A 19,881-nucleotide genomic window follows, 5' to 3' on the forward strand; every position below is an offset into this window, starting at 1 on the left:
CAAACCCAGACACTATTGTGGATGTCAAAAAGTGCATTTCCCTGATGACTAAGGATGATGTACATTTCTTTAGGTGCTTCTTGGCCATTCAATATTTCTCAGTTGACAATTCTTTGTTTAGTTCTTTACCCCTTTTTAAAAATAGGGTTATTTGGTTCTCTGGAGTCTAACTTCTTGAGTTCTTTGAATATATTGGATATTAGCCCTCTATTGAATGTAGGATTGGTAAAGATCTTTTCCCAATCTGTTGGTCAAAATATCACTATTTACAGATGATATGATCATATACTTAAATGACCCGAAAAATTCTACCACAGAACTCCTAAATCTGATAAACAACTTTAGCAAAGTGGATGGATATAAAATTAACTCAAACAAATCAGTGGCCTTTCTCTACTCAAAGGACAAACAGGCTGAGAAAGAAATTAGGGAAATAACACCCTTCATAATAGCCACAAATAATATTACATACTTTGTTGTGACTCTAACCAAGCAAGTGAAAGGTCTATATGACAAGAACTTCAAGTCTCTGAAGAAAGAAGTTGAAGAAGATCTCAGAATATGAAAAGATCTTTCATGCTCATGGATCGGCAGAATTAATATATTAAAAATGGCCATCTTGCCAAAAGCAATCTACAGATTCAATGCAATCCCCATCAAAATTCCAACTCAATTTTTCAGAGTTAGAAAGAGCAATTTGCAAATTCATTTGGAATAACAAAAAAACCCAGGATAGTGAAAACTATTCCTAAACAATAAAAGAACTTCTGAGTGGAATCACCATCCCTGACCTCAAGCTGTAGTACAGAGCAATAGTTATAAAAATTTTATGGTACTGGTACAGAGACAGGCAGGAAGATCAATGGAAGAGAATTGAAGACCCAGAAATGAACCCATACACTTATGGTCACTTGATCTTTGACAAAGGAGCTAAAACCATCCAGTGGAAAAAAGACAGCATTTTCAACAAATGGTGCTGGTTTAACTGGTTAGCATGTAGAAGGATGCAAATCAACCCATCTTATCTCCTTGTACAAAGCTTAAGTTGAAGTGGATCAAGGACCTCTACATAAAACAAGATACACTAAAATCTACAGAGAAGAAAGTCAGGAAGAACCTCGAAGATATGGGCACAGGGGAAAAGTTCCTGAACAGAACACCAATGGCTTGTGCTGTAAGATCAAGAATGGACAAATGGGATCTCATAAAATTGCAAAGCTTCTGTAAGGCAAAGGACACTGTCAATAAGACAAAAATGTATATACCATTTCAAATAGCAGTCTCTTAGAGTCACAGACTGTCAAACTGTCACTTAATTTTTAAAGAATTGATACTGTAATGATTATTTTAGGTATAGTAACACATGTCATTCTTTTCCATAACCCTACAAAATACTTCTTAAATTTGTATTACTTTCTATTACATAAGCCAGTAAATGCAACAATTTCAGGTAGTGCATGTCCTGATGGCAGTGTGGTAGATATACCATGTATACTACTGATCAGCCCAGGAACATTTTTAGTAAAGCTTCTTATATAAAAGAGACAAAATTGTTTGTTATATGTACTATACATTGTGATGGCTCTTCTTGGTTGTCAACCTGACTACATCTGGAATTAACCAAAACCCAAGCACCTGAGCAAACCTATGAGTGATTTTTATTATTGAAATAATTTAGAAATCGAAGGTCCAACTTTAACTTGGAACTTGTGCGAGAGTATGATATACATCTGATCTGGGCCCACCCGCCGCTGCCCCCGCGTATATAAAGACCACGGAGGAAGCTTTGCTCTTTGCCTGCTTGCCTCAGGCTTGCTAGCAAGCTCATTTCATCAGCGACATTACAGCCCACTTAAGGATTCTAGCATGGACTGAAGATCAGATGAGACATTCAGTCCTGTGGACTACTGGATTCTTGGACATTCTATTGGTAGGCAGACAGCCATTGTTTGGCTAGCTAGACCACAAAAATCCCATATTGATTCAGTCAGCTCTGTTCCTCTAGAGAACTTTAACTAATACACACATGTTCCGAATTCTAATGTAAGAAAAAGATATACAAAACAGTCTCATACAGTAAATGTCACCTAGAAATTCCTCTGAGCAGAGCTTCCTTTCTTGGGAACTCTGTTGTGCTTCCCTTTTCCCATGCCTAAGTTTGCCACTCACCATGCTCCAGAGGCATCTGCATGTCCCACTGTGTGCCCTTGCTGGCTCCTGGCACCATCTCTGCTGAGAAGAGAGTACACCCTCTGCACTACTACTTGGACCCTGACTCCAGACCATAGGCCAGCTCTTTGGCTTTCCACAATGTCCAGAAGAGAATTCCTCAGGGGAGCAGCAACTATAAGATGTTGCTCTGCCTTCTCATGTCCGTGGGTCCAGCCTGTGCCAGGGGTGGCCAGGCTATCATATGTAGTCTGTCCAAGACATGCAAAAGGAATAATTTAAGTTCTATGCATAGTGTTGTGCTGTCCAAAAAAGTGACATCATTAGGTGACTGCCAAAGCACTAGCAGTGCACTAAAGAACAGACAATCATGCTACACTGGCATCTACCTACTGAAGACAACAGAGCAGAATTTCTCCTACGAACAGTGTCCTACTATTAATGACCTCATGAGGATAGCTTCCCTTTTTGGTTTGTCCAAAAAGAATGAATACAGTTTAATTAAAATGAGTCATTTTATTAGGTGTTTGAATGTGTTATCTGCTAATTTATATACTTTGCATACTCATGTATTCTCCCCAAAACTATATAACGTCAATGATCATAAACCAACGATACTTCTGTTTCATTTTATTATCTTCAAGACTCTGTTTTTTAAATAATATTTATCTTTACAACAACTCTAATTATTCTCATAGATAAAATGGAAGCACAGAGAAATTACCTAATGTGAACTAGAATAAAGCTGCAGAGGTGGCATGGGACACAATACAAATAGCTCCAAACCCTATTTTATTTTGCTTTAGTGTCAGTGGTACATATGTGCAGGCACATTTGGAGGACAGAAGAGATCACCAGATGCCTTGCATTTGGAATTATACTCAGTTATCAGACACCTATGTAGGTTCTGGGAAGTGAACTTGGGTCCTTTGGAACAGCAGCAAGTACAGTCTGAATGCTGAGTTTCCTCTCAAGCCCTCTCAAAACCTGTAGTTTTTCACCACTATGCTACATGGTAACTGTTATCTAACAAATCATATGTCAGTACTATCACGTTAGCACAAACTGTTTAAAAGTATGCTTCTACAAATTTAATTTTGTAGTTTTAAATTTAATACCCTCACTCCCATGTTTGTGCTTGTGCATATCACATGGCATGTATGTAAAGGTCACAGGGCAGCTTTGGCACCCTTCTCAAACTATCCCTTCCAGATACTTCTTTTGATAGTCAAAGAAAGATATTTATTATATGATTGAAAGCAGGGTAAAGGTTTACATACTTTATTTTCCCTACTTCTAGCTTTTCGTCTCAGTAGTCTGTGCTGTGATGATTCTAGTAATCCAGAGAATTTGTGGCCAGTGTACTGGAACCAGACTCCCAAAGCGGAGAGTCTTCATGGACGTATACCCTGCCCAGTACCAGCGAATTACTGTGAAATTCCAAATTCATTTTGGAATAGCTCAGAGCCCCCCACCCAAATTCTATGAAATCAACTTCTATCATATAACCTCAAACATAATTTATAAAGCTTTATCCCAAGGAATACACACACACACATAATGTTTCCTATAGAAAACATAAAGTTTACTAAAGGCTTAAAACTCTTATTTTCAGAATGAACATAGAAAAATACTTTCTGAGTCCTGACTATCCTAACCATAGCCCCATGGGACTGAAAGTACTTTTATGTTTTAATAAATTGAACTAAAGATTAAGACTACATAATGGGAGGATAGAAAACTGTAATGAGACCATGACTAAATGCTACTTGAGCTTTCATATCTTTTGGCATAAATGATGATAACATGCTCTAACATATATAGTTGAGGACAGAAGATAGATATATTCATTTATTCACAGGTCCTTTCAAATACAGGTACAAGTACTACTACAAGTGTAAAAATCATAAGCCAATGAGAATTTACCTGATTGATGGATGAATTGTCTGTTATGTCCTTAATTCTAAATGTCTGGGCCAAAGTTATATTTCTCCTTGAAAGAGATATGTCCGGACTGTATAGGTCTTCGCGCACTGTTTCTTTTGCAATAGCTTTCTGACAAAAATAAGTATTCAGAATAATGGAGCAACTTCCATTTGGGATAAGAAGTTTTTGCCTGAAAAAGAAAAAGAAATTTATTAGTTCATTTATAACTTGGGTTCTTATATTTTTTGGTAAACAAAGAATGTTGTAGTTAAATTAAGATAATGCAGTAAATTACAGCATTCCTAACAACGAGTGGGTAACAACAGACCAGGGCAAGGCATTACAGTTGCCCAGGACCCTGGAAGAGAGATCCATCTGTAACAATTGACAGCTAGGACCTTGCCAGTCAGCAGAATCCATAGCCATTACAAGTAAATATGATTCAATGACAGAACTTTACTTTTCCAGTGAAGGCCCCGAAAGTCCTATATTAGTAATGGAAGGTCCTTTAAGTCCCTAGGCTTGCTCTCTATCTGGGAGACCCATGTCCTCTCAGGAAGAAATATAGATACAAAGAATGAGCAAAGACTATGAGTACCAAAGAAGCACTCAAACACTGAATTGGATATTATTTAACCAAAAAACCCTATATATTTAAGCAACTCTAATTGTTCAAAGAATATTATATTAAAAGATGTAAGAACTTGAAGCCTTGATATCAACATTATTGGCAAAACATACAAACAAGCTGAAAACATATCAAACAAAATTCTGAGGTTTTACTCAGTACTCTAATGTGATAAAACACGTCAATGGACATCCTTTAAATCAAGATGTGCTGTCAATAAGAAAAACTAAAAACTTCAGGTCTGGAACAAGAATTTGATACATATGTCACCTTAATCTCTCATTAAACCACACTGGTGGGTAGAGAGAAGGCAGAATACTATCTAGGGAGAAGGGAAGGAGAGAGAGAGAAATGAGAGAGAGACGGAGACACACACCGACAGAGAGAAAGAGAGAGAGAGAGAAACTTAGTACCTGAGGAATGATAGAGTAGTAAAAACAGCAAGTACTCTTAATCACTAAGCCATTTCTCCATGCTCTAATTTCTGGACTCCTATTTAGGACCTCCTGTCTAGGGAATGGTGCTATTCAAAGTGGCCACATCCATTAACTATAGTTCCCCACAGACACACTCATAGGCCAATGTGATGTAGATAATCCTTCACTGAGGTTCTTCCCAGATGATTCTAGGTCATGTCAAATTGGCAAATCATGCTAACTATCACTAGACCCCAACGAGAGCCAACTTTCTGTATTTAAAGGAACAAAGCAAAGACTACCTTAACTCAGAAATCTGTATTTGCATCTGTATTGAACTCATTTAAATACAAAAAGGAAACTTTTCCCTTTATAAAATGACAACTAAAGTAAATGCTAAGAAGGAAATCAAGAATTTGTTTCTTTCTACATTTTTATGAAATATAATGTCAAAAGTCCTAGTCCATAATACGAGGCACAGTAAGGGAAGGGCAAGCGAGCACATCAGAAAAGAAGCAGGCCAACATGACTTCATGCATGCTTTGACAGGGATCCCATGTTGGGCAAGCTGGCTTCAACTCTGTGTATGGTTGAGGATGATCTTGAACATGTGATCTTCAAGCCTTCAATTTGTTATTCAACATCATGGCCAAAGATAGCAACACACACATATGCCATGCAAAAATAAATGAGTAAATAAAATCATAAACAAATAGTACCCAAAGATTAAAAATATAACTCCCAAGTCCAATCAGTTTCAGTAATGTTTTAGAATGGAAGAAATAAAAACCAAGTACATGTACATACATTTTCAATAAACACAGGATCACCAAGATTGGACCTGAAGTAATGAGCAGGGCATGGTGATATATGCCTAAAATTCATGCACTTCTTAAGCTGAATCAGGGGAACCACAATGTTTACAGCAGCACAAATTATATAGCAAGATTCTTCCAAGAAAGAAAAAAAGGAGTGAAAAAAGGAAGGGAAGAGAGAGGAAAAGAAAAAGAAAAAAATTTCAGTTTAATATGTATGACTTGAATGCTGAAGCTACAAAATACAGATAAAATTTTTGGAACTAGAGAGACATAACATAATATGGACTGAAAAACTCAATTGTCCCCTAATAAAGAACTCTAACCTCAGTACAGAGATTTATATAAATTCTCATTAAAATGACAATATTTTAATTTTCTGAAAAATATATTTATATATTAAAGTATATATTACACACACATATGTATATGTATATATATATATATATACACACACACACATATGCTTGCTCAGTCATTACCAGAGAAAACACTTCTTGGTTCCTAATATCTCCCAACATCAATGGATTCAATTCCTCAATAAAGAGACATAGGTTACCAGACTGGATATGTAAACAAAAATCCAGCATTTTGCTGTATACAGGAAACATATCTTAATGACAAAGACAGACACTACCCCAAAGTAAAAGGCAGGGAAACTTTTTTTCAAGCAAATGGCTCCAAGAAACAAGCTAGAGTAGTCATTCTAATATGCAATAAAATATGCTTTCAACTAAAAGTTATCAAAAAAGATGGAGAAGGACACTACATACACATCGAGGGAAAAATCCAACAAGATGAACTCTCAATGCTGAACATCTATATACCAAGTGCAAGGGCATCCACATTTGTAAAAAAAATGTTACTGAAGCTCCAAGAATACATTGAACCTCACACAATAATAGTAGAGAGCTCAACACCCTATTCTTACCAATGAACAGATCATTGAAACAGAAATTAAACAGAGACATAATGAAACTAAAAGAACTGATGAAGAAAGTGGATTAACAGATATCTATAGAATATTTCACCCTAAAATAAAAATGTAGACCTTCTCAGCACCTCATGGTACCTTCTCCAAAATGAACCATATAATCGGACACAAAACAAAGGTCAACAGATACAAGAACTGTTGTGGATACCCCTGGGGCTAATTATATTTGATGTCAATTCCATTACCCTGTGAGGGGTTATGAACAAGGAATGAGTCAGCACTCAGATGATTTCTTGTAGACCTTCTTCCCACCTTAATTTGTAAAATAAAGGTGACCTGATGATTGGGCAGAGAGAGAGAGAAGGTGAAGCAGAAAGAAAGAAAAGAAGGAGGTTTGAGAGAGAGAAGGCAGAGGAGGAAGAAGAAAAGAAGAGCAGAAGCACATGGCCTAGAGAAATCAAAAGTTCTAAGTGGTCTCATAGATGTGGAAGATGTAGCAGCAGATCTGCCCAATCTAGGTGCACAACATGTATTCATATAAATTGTGTTGTGTTTTCATTGCTAGGGCATAACTAGATTGGAGAGATTTACCGCAACAAAGAACATTGAATTAATCCCATGTATTCTACCCATGGAATAAGGCTGGTCTTCAATAACAACAAAAACAACAGAAAGTTCACATACACTGAATACAGAAGCTGAACAACTATCTACTAATGATAACTTGGTCGGGGAAGAAATAAAGAAAGAAATTAAAGACTTTTTAGAATTTAATAAAATTGAAGGCACTACCTATTCAAACTTAAGGGACACAATGAAAGCAGTGCTAAGAGGAAAAGTCATATCCCTGAGTGTCTCCATAAAGAAATAGGAGAGATCATACACTAGCAGCTTAACAGCACACCTGAAAGCTCTAGAACAAAAAGAAGCAAATGCACCCAAGAGGAGTAGAGGGGAGGAAATAATCAAACTCAGGGCTGAAATCAACCAAGTAGAAAGAACATACAAAGAATCAACAAAACTAGAAGCTGGTTCTTTGAGAAAATCAACAAGATAGATAAGCCCTTAGCCAAACTAACCAGAGGACACATAGACAGTATCCAAATGAACAAAATCAGGAATGAAAGGGAGATAACAACATAAACTGAGGAAATTAAAAAAAAAATCAGATCCTACTATAAAAGCCTATACTCAACAAAACCGGAAAATCTGGATGAAATGGATGATCTAGACAGATACCAGGTATCAAAGTTAAATCCGGAACAGATAAACCATCTAAACAGTCCCATAACCTCTAAGGAAAGAGAAAGAGTCTTTTGAAGTCTCCCAACCAAAAATAGCCCAGGGCCAGATGGTTTTAGTGCAGAATTCTATCAGAACTACAAAGAAGACCTAATACCACTACCTCTGAAACTATTCCACAAAATGGAAACAGAAGGAACACTACCCAATTCATTCTAAGAAGCCACAGTTACACTGACACCTAAACCACAAAAAGACCCAACAAAGAAAGAGAACTGCAGACCAATTTCCCTTATGAATATCAATGTGAAAACATTCAATAAAATTCTCTCAGTCCAAATCCAAGAACACATCATAGTGATCATTCATCATGATCAAATAGGCTTCATCTCAGGAATGTAGGCATGGTTCAATACACAGAAATCCATCAGTGTAATCCAATATATAAACAAATTCAATGAAAAAACATATGACAATCTCATTAGATGCTAAAACAAGGCTTTGACAAAATAAAGTATCCCTCCACATTAAAATTATTGGAGAGATCGGGAATTCAAGGTCCACACCTAAATGTAATAAAAACAATAAACAGAAGACCAATAGCCAACATCAAACTAAATGGAAAGAAACTAAAGCAAGCCCATTAAAACCAGGGACAAAGCAAGGCTGCACACTCTCTCCATACCTACTCAATATATTATTTGAAGTTCTAGCCAGAGCAATTAGGCAACAAAAGGTGATCAAAGGGATACAAATTGGGAAGGAAGAAGTCAAGATATCACTATTTGCAGATGATATGATAGTATACTTAAGTGACCACAAAAATTCTACCAGAGAGCTCCTACAGCTGATAAACAACTTTAGCAGAGAGGCTGGATATGAAACCAACTCTAACAAATCAGTAGCCTTCCTCTACTCAAAGAATAAATGGCCTGAGAAGGAAAGTAGGGAAAGAATATCCTTAAGAATACTCACAAATAATATAAAGTATCTTGGTGTGACTCTAACCAAGCAAGTGAAAGATCTATATGACAAGAACTTTAAGTCCCTGAAGAAAGAAATCAAAGAAGACCTCAGAAAGTGGAAAAATCTCCCATGGCCATGGATTAGCAGGATTAATGTAGTAAAAATGGGCATCTGACCAAAAGCCATCTATAGATTGAATGCACTTCCCATCAAAATTCCAACCCAATTCCTCATATAGTTAGAAAGAGCAATTCTCAAATTCATTTGTAATAAAACCAAACCAAACCAAACCAAACCAAACCAAACCCAAACAATCCAGGATAGTGAAAACTATTCTCAACAGTAAAAGAACTTCTGGGGAAATCACCACCCCTGACCTCAAGCTGTACTATAGAGCAATAGTGATAAAACCACATGGTATTGTTACAGAGAAAGGCAGGTAGATCAATGGAATAGAATTGAAGACTCAGAAATGAACCCACACACCTATGGTCACTTGATCTTTCACAAAGAAGCTAGAACCATCCAGTGGAAAAAAGACAGCATTTTCTACAAATGGTGCTGGCTCAACTGGCAGTCAGCTTGTAGAAGCATGCAAATCAATCCATTCTTATATCCTTGTACAAAGCTCAAGTCCAAGTGGATCAAGGACCTCCACATAAAACGAGATACAATGAATCTAATACAAGAGAAAGTGGGGAAGAGCCTCAAACTCTAGGGAACAGTGGAAATTTTCCTGAACAGAACACCAGAGGCTTATGCTCTAAGATCAACAATCCATAAAAGGGGCTGGTGAGATGGCTCAGTGGGTAAGAGCACCCGCCTGCTCTTCCGAAGGTCCGAAGTTCAAATCCCAGCAACCACATGGTGGCTCACAACCACCCATAATGAGATCTGATGCCCTCTTCTGGTGTGTCTGAAGACAGCTACAGTGTACTTACATATAATAAATAAATAAATAAATAAATCTTAAAAAAAAAAAAACAATCCATAAAAGGTATCTCATAAAATTGCAAAGCTTGTGTAAGGCAAAGGACACTGTCAACAGGACAAAATGTCAGCCAGCAGATAGGGAAAAGATCATTACCAACCCTACTGATAGAGGGCTAATATCCAATATATACGGAGAACTCAAGAAGTTTGAAGACAGAGAACCAAATAACCCTATTTTTAAAAATGGGGTAGAGCTAGACAAAGAATTCTCAACTGCGGATTCTCGAATGGTTGAGAAACAAAGTAATGTTCAATGCCCTCAGCCATCAGGGAAATGCAAATCAAAACAACCCCAAGATTCCACCTCACTCCAGTTAGAATGCTCAGGTGACAGCAGAAACAGTAACATCCTCCATTGCTGGTGGAACTGTCAACTTGTAAAACCACTTTGGAATCCAATCTGGCTGTTCCTGAAAAAGTTGGGAATAGTCCTAGCTGTAGACCCAGCTATACCACTACTGAGCATATACCCAAAAGATGCTCCAACATATAACAAGGACACATGTTCTACTATGTTTATAACAGTCATATTTATAATAGCCAGAAGCTGGAAACAACCTAGATGTCCCTCAACGGAGGAATGAATACAGAAAATGTGGTTCATTTACAAAATGGAATACTACTCAGCTATTAAAAACAATGAATTTATGAAATTCGCAGGCAAATGGAAGGCACTAGAAAATATCATCCTGAGTGAGGCAACTCTGACACAAAAGAACACACATGATATGTGCTCAATGATAAGTGGATATTAGCCCAAAAGCTCACAATGCCCATGACACAACCCACAGACTATATGGAGTTTAAGAGAAAAGAAGACTAGGGTGTGGATGCTTCAGTCCTGCACTGAGGGCAGAACAGAATGTCACAGGAGAGGAGGGGAGGAAATAAAGAGGGGGGCAGTATCAGGTACTAGAGGGAACAGGAGAGAGGTACAGAGGGTCAGGAATTGAATAAAAATATGTAGCAGTGGGGGATGAGGAACTGGGGATAGCCACTGGAGTGTCCCTGACACCAGGGAAGTGAGAGGCTCCCAGGACCCAACAGGGATGACTTTAGCAGAAATGCATAGTAAAGGGGAGATAGAACCTGTAGATAGCACCTCCAGTAAATAGGCTTGTCCCCTGATTGTGGGATAAGGCCACCCACCCATCACAAAGTTTTTAACCCAGGAATGTTCCTGTCCAAAGGAAATACAGGGACAAAAAATGGAGCAGAGACTGAAGGAAGGGCCATCTGGAGACCAACCCAGCTGGGTATCCATTTTGTCTGTAGACACCAAACCCATACACTGTTGCTGTTGCCAAGAGGTGTTTGATAACAGGAACCTGGTGTGGCTATTTCTTGGGAGGTTCTGCTAGCAACTGAACAATGTAGATGTGGATGCTTGGAACCAACCATCAGACTGAGCTCAGGATCCCAGTGTGGGATCCTCAGAGCTGGCAGAAGGACTGGAGGAGTGGAGAGGGACTGCAATCCCATAGGAAGAATAACATAGGCTGGTTGGACCAACCAGTGCTCCCAGGGACCAGACCACCAACCAAGGAGTGTACAGGGAGGGATCCATGGCTCTACATACATAGGTAGCAGAGGATGGCCTTGTCTGACATCAATGGGAGGAGTGGCTTTTGGTCCTGTGAGGGTTTGATGCCCGAGCATAGGGGATGCAGGAGCGGCGGGGAAGGATAGGGTAGGTGGGTGGGGGTACACCCTTATAGAGAGAAAAGGGTGAGGGAAGAGGGCATATGTGGGATGGGGGGGTGGTTTGTGGAGGGGTAACCAGGAAGTGGGATATCACTTGAGATATAAATAAATGGAATGATTAATTTTAAAAAAGCATTTTAAATATGAGGAAAAATACTTTGCATGGAATTTCATCTTCAAGTTATTGATATAAATTTCCCCCAATATGCTAATAAATATTCTGCCAAACATCAAAAAAAAAAAACCCTGCAAAGAAGTTTCTAAGGTATTTCTTACATAATTTCCAAAACTAAGTATATTTCCATATAACCACTGTTTTTATTATTTTATTTAATTATCTTTAACCCCTAATAGTCTACCATCCGACATTTCATCATCTTATTCCTCCTCTTCTGTCTCCAAGAGGATGTCTATACACTCCAATCCCCCCGACTCCACCCCACTAGACCTCCCCACTCCCTAGGGCCACAAGTCTTTGGAGGTTTGGGTACATCTTCTCCTCTGTTGTATATGTGTTGGGCACCTCATACCAGCAAGTGTGTGCTGCCTGGTTGGTGGCTCAGTGTCTGAAAGATATTGGGGGTCCAGGCGAGTTGAGAATGCTGGTCCTACTACAGGTCCCCAGCTTCTTCCACCCTCTCCCTAATTCAACCACAGAGGTCCCCAACTTCAGTTCAATGGTTGGGTATAAGTACCTGTGTCTGTCTCGGTCAGCTGCTTGATGGGCTTCTTGGATGGGAGCCTAGTGGCTCCTATCTTCAAGCACACAATAGCATCAATAATAGTGACAGGCCTTGGAGCCTCCCCTTAAGATATACTCCAAATTGGGACCAGTTACTGGACCTCTATTCCTGCAGTCTCTTCTCCATTTTTGTCCCTGTAGTTCTTTTAGACAGGAACAATCTGGGTCAGAGTTATTGACTATGGGATGGCAAATCCATCCATCTACTTGATGCCCCGTCTTTCTAGTGGACGTGGACTCCACAAGTTCCCTCTCCCTAGTGTTGCCCATTTCATCTAAGGCCCCTCCCTTTGAGTACTGAGAGTCTCTCACTTCCCAGGTCTCTGGTACATTCTAGAGGGTCACCCCACCTCCTACCTCCCTAGGTTGCATGTTTCCATTCATTCTGCTGCCCTCAGAGCTTCAATCCTGTTTCCAATTACAATACCTGATAATGTTCTCCCTTTCCCCCTCTCCCTTCCCTCTCACACTCAGGGCCCTTCCTCCCTCTGCCTCCTCTGATTGCTTTTTTCTCTCTCCCAAGTGGGATTGAGGCATCCTCATTTGGACCCTTTTGCTTGTTAACTTTTTTGAGTTCTGTGGATTGTATCCTGGCTATTCTGTACATTTTGGCTAATATCCATTTTTTAGTGAGTACATACCATACATGTCATTTTGGATCTGAATTACCTCAACAAGAAGATATTTTCTAGTTCCATCCATTTGCCTGCAAAAGTCAGGATGTCCTCGTTCATAATAGCTGAGCAGTATTCCATTGTGCAAATGAACCACATTTTCTTTTTTTTTTTTTTTTTTTAATTTTTCGAGACACGGTTTCTCTGTATAGCCCTGGCTGTCCTGGAACTCACTTTGTAGACCAGGCTGGCCTCGAACTCAGAAATCCACCTGCCTCTGCCTCCCGAGTGCTGGGATTAAAGGCATGTGCCACCACCACCCAGCTTGAACCACATTTTCTATATCCATCCTTCTGTTATGGGACACCTGGGTTGTTTCCAGCTTCTGGCTATCACAGATAAGGCTGCTATGAACATAGTGGAGCACATGCCCCTGTGGCATGGTAGGTCATCTTTTGGTTATATGCCCAAGAATGGTATAGCTGGGTCTTCAGGTAAATGTATTTCCAGTTTTCTGAGGAATCTCTAGATTGAGTTCCAGAGTGGTTGTACCAGTTTGCAATCCCACCAGCAATGGAGGTGTGTTCCTCTTCCTCCATATCCTTGACAACATAAGCTGTCACTTGAGTTTTTGGTCCTAGCCATTCTGACTGGTGTGAGGTGGAATCTCAGGGTTGTTTTGATTTGCATTTTCCTCATGACTAAGGATATTGAACATTTCTTTAGGTGCTTCTCAGTTTCCTAAGTTGAGAGTTCTCTGTTTAGCTCTCTTCCCCATTTTTTTAATTAGATATTTTCCTTATTTACATTTCAAATGCTATCCTGAACGTTCCCTGTACCCTCCCCCGGCCCTGCTCCCCTACCCACCCACTCCCACTTCTTGGCCCTTGCGTTCCCCTGTACTGGGGCTATAAAATTGCAAGACCAAGGGGCCTCTCTTCCCAATGATGGCCGACTAGGCCATCTTCTGCTACATATGCAGCTAGAGACACGAGCTCTGGGGCTATTAGTTCACATTGTTGTCCTACAAGAAAATCAAGAAGAAGGAAGACCAACGTGTGGATACTTCATTCCTCCTTAGAATAGGGAACAAAATACCTATGGAAGGAGTACAGAGACACAGTTTGGAGCTAAGACGAAAGGATGGACCATCCAGAGACTACCCCACCTGGGGATCTATCCCATAATCAGCCACCAAACCCAGACACTATTGCATATGCCAGCAAGATTTCTCTGAAAGGACCCTGATATCGCTGTCTCGTGTGAGGCTATGCCAGTGCATGGCAATTACAGAAGTGGATGCTCACAGTCATCTATTGGTTGGAACACAGGGGCCCCAATGGAGGAGCTAGAGAAAGCACCCAAAGAGCTGAAGGGGTCTGCAACCCAATAGGTGGAACAACAATATGAACTAACCAGTCTTCCCCATTTTTTAACAGGGCTATTTGGTGGGATCTGGGTACAGAGAGCTGTGGCACAGGGTCAGTTCTGGGGCACATATATAAATCAGAAGGATCCCGTTCCCAGTTGTTCTTTGGTTCCTGTGTCCCTATGGCTCTGGGCAGGTCACTCTTATGCCAGGATATTGAGCAGAAGTGCTGGTCTCACCTGTGCTCTCAGGTGTGTCAGCTCTCTTGGGAGACCAGCTCACTCCTGGTAGGACCTGGATATGGAGATCTGTTAGTTCTTCTTTAATTGTCTGAGAAAGGAAGGAAGATGGTTCCTAAAGATGAGTCAGGATGAAAGAAGATCAAGCCAGAGAACTCATTCCAGGTTTTACTAGTTCTGACACCGAAATTCCACCGACTTTCTCTATTCTGGGCCCAGTCTTGAATGGGTAGAAAGTAGATGTCATACCTCTGAATATGTGTCTTTTCGAAAGCACTGGTCTCAAATATCATGTTCTCAATGAAAGTCTGGTTTCTTAAATATCTTGGGGTCTTTGCTACAACATAGGCTATATCTCCAGAGCTTTATGCACTAACATATAGGGCCTTTATATATCAGGAATTCAAAGCAACAACATGCTGGAAAATTCTAGGGCTTGTATTCATTATCTTGAAAAGCTAACATTCCACATATCTGCATAACTAGCAGCACAGGGAAAGCACAAAGGTCCACTGCCAGCATGAGATACAGCCCAGCATCCTTGGTCTCCAGCAGGTATCCTGGGGGTTCTATCTTTCCAAGAATTCTCTTTTAAAAGGAATTTGTATTTTTATATCCTAGATACCTGGATAGGAAGGAGTTTGCCCCTAAGGTATACTTTCTGTCCAAGTATAAAGTGTGCAAGTTTTAGATTCTTTATTACACATGCTTTGTACCTTTAAACTTGTTCTTGTTCCTTTCACTGATAAACCATAAATTTTTCATGTCGCTCAGCTCTCTCTCACTGTGTATTTGTCGAAGAGCCAAGAATAGTAATCATGGCACAAAATAAATGGCACAATGCAGTATATGAACCATACAGCCAGGTTTTCTATAACAAAGCCCTCATGTCTTAGTATTGTTTAACTGTTAACTTGGTATCAATTAACTATTTTCCTCATTGCTGTAACCAAATATAAGATGCAAGTTAAAGAAAGCAATAACTTACTCTGACTCATAAGTTGAGGATATAATTACGGTGAAATAAGTTTGTCCCTGACATTCTTCACATCCTCACATCTTGGTGAAACAGAACTCTGATAGATGGCACTAGAGGTGGTGCCAGCATATAATTAAAACTCTACCTTTCCACTAATACACTTCTTCCAGCTAGGCTCTACTCCCAAAGGTCCCACAATTCCCTAACAGCTACCAGCCGGGGTTCAAACATAGGAGTGTGAGAGGTTATATTTTATAAGTATTTATTTTGGCCTATTTGTTTTCTTGATGTTCAGTGTTCTTTGTATATTATAGATAGTAACCCTCATTTTGTAGGCTGCTTCCTCCCCCCGAATGATGGTCTCCTTTGATGTACTGAAGCTTAAATTTCATGAGGTCCAGTTACTATTTGTTGATCTTAATGCCTGCGCTATCAGGTATTCTGTTCAGAAAGATTTTTCCTGTGTCTGTAACTTCCCTACTCTGCTCGATCAGGTTCTGGGGACTAAGTTTTATACTGACGTCCTAAGTCTATTTGGAGTTTAGTTTTTTTTTTGCATGGAATGAGGTAAGAATCTAGTTTCACTTTTCTACATGTAGCTATACAATTTGAGCAGCACTATTTGTTGAAGAGGTTGTCTTTTCTCTAATGTACTGATGGCATCTTTGTCAAAAATTGTGTCTGTAAAAATACAGGCTTATAGCTCTTCCCTCACCCTATGCCCCCATCTCTTCCCTAAAAAATACAGGCTTATATGTGGGTCTTCAATTTGGTTTTTTTTGTTTTTTGTTTTTTGTTTTTTGTTTTTTTGAGACAGGATTTCTCTGTATAGCCCTGGCTGTCCTGGAACTCACTTTGCAGACCAGGCTGGCCTCAAACTCAGAAATCTGCCTGCCTCTGCCTCCTGAGTGCTGGGATTAAAGGCATGCACCACCAAGCCCGAGTCTTCAATTCTATTCCACTAGCCAATGTTGGTTTTTATGCCAGCACTATGCTATTTTTATTACAATAGCTTTGTAGTAATTTGAAATTTGAGATAGTGATACTTAAATTTTTTTTTTAATTGTTCAAGATTATTTTGGAAATCCTAGTTCTTTTGTGGATGTTGCCTTTGAATCTCTAGATGTGTTTCAACTGGAATACCTACAGAAGCTCCATAATTAGGAATGAACCCTGGAGGGCTCTCAAGGTTCGAGAACAAAGAGAAAGAGGATTAACTTTGGGAGATAAGAACAGGGAAGAGTAAAAAATATGGAGAGAGATAACTAAGACTAAAGAACTTCTGAACAAAAATATGAAAAACTACTAGTGCAGAAAATTCCTTCAATACAACCCATACATCTATTGTTTAAATAGAGTTAACTTATAAAGGTCAACAATGCTAGATACCACAGGTTAAGAAATGAAAGTTCAGTAAGTCTTTCAAAGGTGTTAGCCAGTGAAATCCCAATGATCACTCAAACACTGCAAACTTTTACCACTGCACTTGGTTATCCTCCAGACCGTGACTACAAGACCTAGTTGCTGAAGCACAAAGAATTCAACTTAGTCCTGATGCAGAAGTTCCTTTACTCCTAACAGCTGCCTTTCATAATGCTGGCAGGTGCTGTGCATGCTGCCATAGTATATCAACGGTCATCTGACTTACAGCTGAGAACCTTGAAAGCTACTGTAATTATAGGCCTGGCGAGGCATGTCCACTGTTCCGACAGTTGCACCAATGTCACGGGAATAAAAAAATTACTTTTTAAAAAAATCGGATTAAAGGCCTGCTCCACCATATCGAGGCCAAGAACCTGTGGCTAGAAAGGTCATAGGCACTAGGGAATAACCTACTGCTCTAACTCTCCTAAAGCACCGCCAAATAACGTATTGCTACACCTGTGTGCTGTGTGTGCATCTCTCAAATCTCATCCAAGCAGCTTTGTTTTTCAATAGTAGATGGTGTTTAACAGAGTCCCACAAGTAGTACAGGGGCAGAGAATAAGAGTCTGGAGTTCTCGGCCCTAAATGGTACATCTAAAATACACCTCTTCTTGCCAAGGCTCAGGGATCATTGTGGAAGAAAGAAGAAGCATGTCCTCAGGTGTTGATTGTGAAAAGCAATTAGGGTTCCTAGAGCTAAAACTCCAATAAATGTACCTCTCTTCCCAGGTCTGTGATCTTTGGAGTATTTCCTTTTTTGAGCTTTGTTTATTCTAGGTCTCCAGTAATGTGACAATTAGTTTAAGTTTTCATACCATGATTGCTTATAGAAGTTTGTGATTTTCTATACCTACTTGATAGCCACTCCAATGTTGGAAGTAACTGTGGGATCTCTGGCCTCAAAATGCTCTGATGGGATCTGGCAACATGGTTCAGTAGGTATTTGTCACCAAATTGGATAACCTGCATTTGATTCCTGGGACACACATGAAAAATTATACTCTGACCTCCATATGTGTGCTGTGGCACAAATGAGTTTGTTCTTCCATCCAAGATATAAAATTAAAAAAAAAAACATAAAAAAATGTTAAGTGCAAGACTTTGCACCTAAGAGAGCTCACTACAGCTGAGGTTACTGAAATAAGAACTGTACAAGATTGTAGACTGAAAGTCAATATTTCATCATGGATGTGTTATTGCTTGCTGTGAAGGCTGGAGTGCCATTTTCTTCAGTAGTATAACCACTGATAAACTGCCCATGCTCCAGTAAATATTCTCTCTCACCCATGCTAATATAGGCAACCCTAATTTACCTCAGTGGTTCACACACACACACAAAAAAAAAAAAAATACATGAAATTAGGATGAAGCCTTGCTGAGAAGAAGGATTTCAGTGGGAGAGGGAGAGTGTCTGGCAGAGACAAACTGGAGTAAAAAGAAGTACAATTCATGACATATAAGACACAGACAGTCCACTGCTCCTTATTTCAGCCCTCGAGATTTTTTTTTTTATAAGACTTTGATGAACCTTAGCAACCAGGGACCCTCTCAATGAACCACACGGAGCTGGGGATCGACGCAAAAGCAAGAGGAATTTATTGTTCCATAGTGCTGGGGTCGTCCTGCACCTGAAGGAGAGGCAGTGACCCTGGACTGCCTGTTCAGCCAGGTTTTATACAATTTTCAGGGGTATATTGGGCAACAGTCACTAGGCACAATGTGATTGGCAGAACAGTGTGACTTTTAAACTGGTCCTTAGGGAATGAGGTAGCAAAGGCTTTCCTTATCTTCGGATGGCCAATGGTTGGTCCCGCCTGTGTTCTTTTTGAAGAATGTAATCAGCCTCTTGCTTCTGGAGGAGAGAGGTGCCTATAGGCTCTCTGTCCTCGCTCTTCTAGGAGGGGAAAGGGGAATTTTCCAAAGGTCCTGAGCTGACCTCTTCATCTTTAGTGTGAGATAGTAAATTCTGGGAACAGGCCCCCAAAGACCAGTCCTTTTCTCTGTCTTTTCCAAATCCAGAGGCTATAAATTTGAATCAAGGAAATCATTCAATATACTACCTCTTAGGGTGTGAGGGCTGACTTGCTTTCATAGGCACTGGAAAAACAATCCATTCAGATCCATCTTCTATAGTAGTTGCCAGGTATCTTCATATAACCATCAAACTACAAAGAACAGAGACTTTTCTGGTTTCTATGACTCTAGAGAGGAGAAGTCCATCCCATAGATAATCCCCATAACTTTAATCAATTGTGTCCGTTGCTTGTGTTCCCTCTAAAGTAACTGAGAGACAGGCCCACCAGGCTCTACAACAGGGCCTGTAACCTCTCCTTTTAGAAGTTCGTTTTTACATACACAAGAGTTTAAAAAGAACAAGGAAAAGGAAGTATCCTAAATTTCATCTGCTGGCCTTGTTGAACATCAATGGGAGGAGAGGCCTTTGGTCCTGGGAAGGCTGGATACTCCAGTGTAGGGGAATGCCAGGGCAGGGAGGCAAGAGTGGGTGGGTGGGTGTGGGAGCAACCTCATAGAAGTAGGAGGAGGGAGGATGAGACAGGGGGTTTCCAAAGGAGAAACTGGGAAAGGGGATAATATTTGAAATGTAAAAAAAATAAAATATCCAAAAAAAGTTTTCATCTGCATTTATTAATAACATAGAAGCAAGTAATAATTCAGCTATGACAAAACTGGAAGTATTAAAGGGGAGTGTTCTCTGTCCC

At 39.7% G+C, this 19,881-nt stretch overlaps 1 protein-coding gene across 8 annotated transcripts in view; it reads right to left on the bottom strand.

Annotated features, from left to right (window-relative positions):
* Spidr (scaffolding protein involved in DNA repair) overlaps nt 1-19,881 on the bottom strand; it is a 257,628-nt gene that overhangs the window by 75,209 nt on the left and 162,538 nt on the right. For 6 of the 8 annotated variants that reach the window (NM_001355731.1, NM_146068.4, XM_030249063.1 and 3 more), the window contains 2 exons: nt 4,096-4,285; nt 2,170-2,420 (listed from right to left, as the gene is read on the bottom strand). In NM_001355731.1, the coding sequence (NP_001342660.1) occupies nt 2,170-2,420; nt 4,096-4,285 (441 nt within the window). Of the gene's footprint in view, nt 1-2,169; nt 2,421-4,095; nt 4,286-14,757; nt 14,777-19,881 lie in introns of those variants that run through there. The other 2 variants (XM_030249065.1, XM_030249064.1) reach the window with 2 other exon arrangements.

Source organism: Mus musculus, chromosome 16 (genome assembly GCF_000001635.26).
Source record: "Mus musculus strain C57BL/6J chromosome 16, GRCm38.p6 C57BL/6J".
Lineage (NCBI taxonomy): Eukaryota > Metazoa > Chordata > Mammalia > Rodentia > Muridae > Mus > Mus musculus.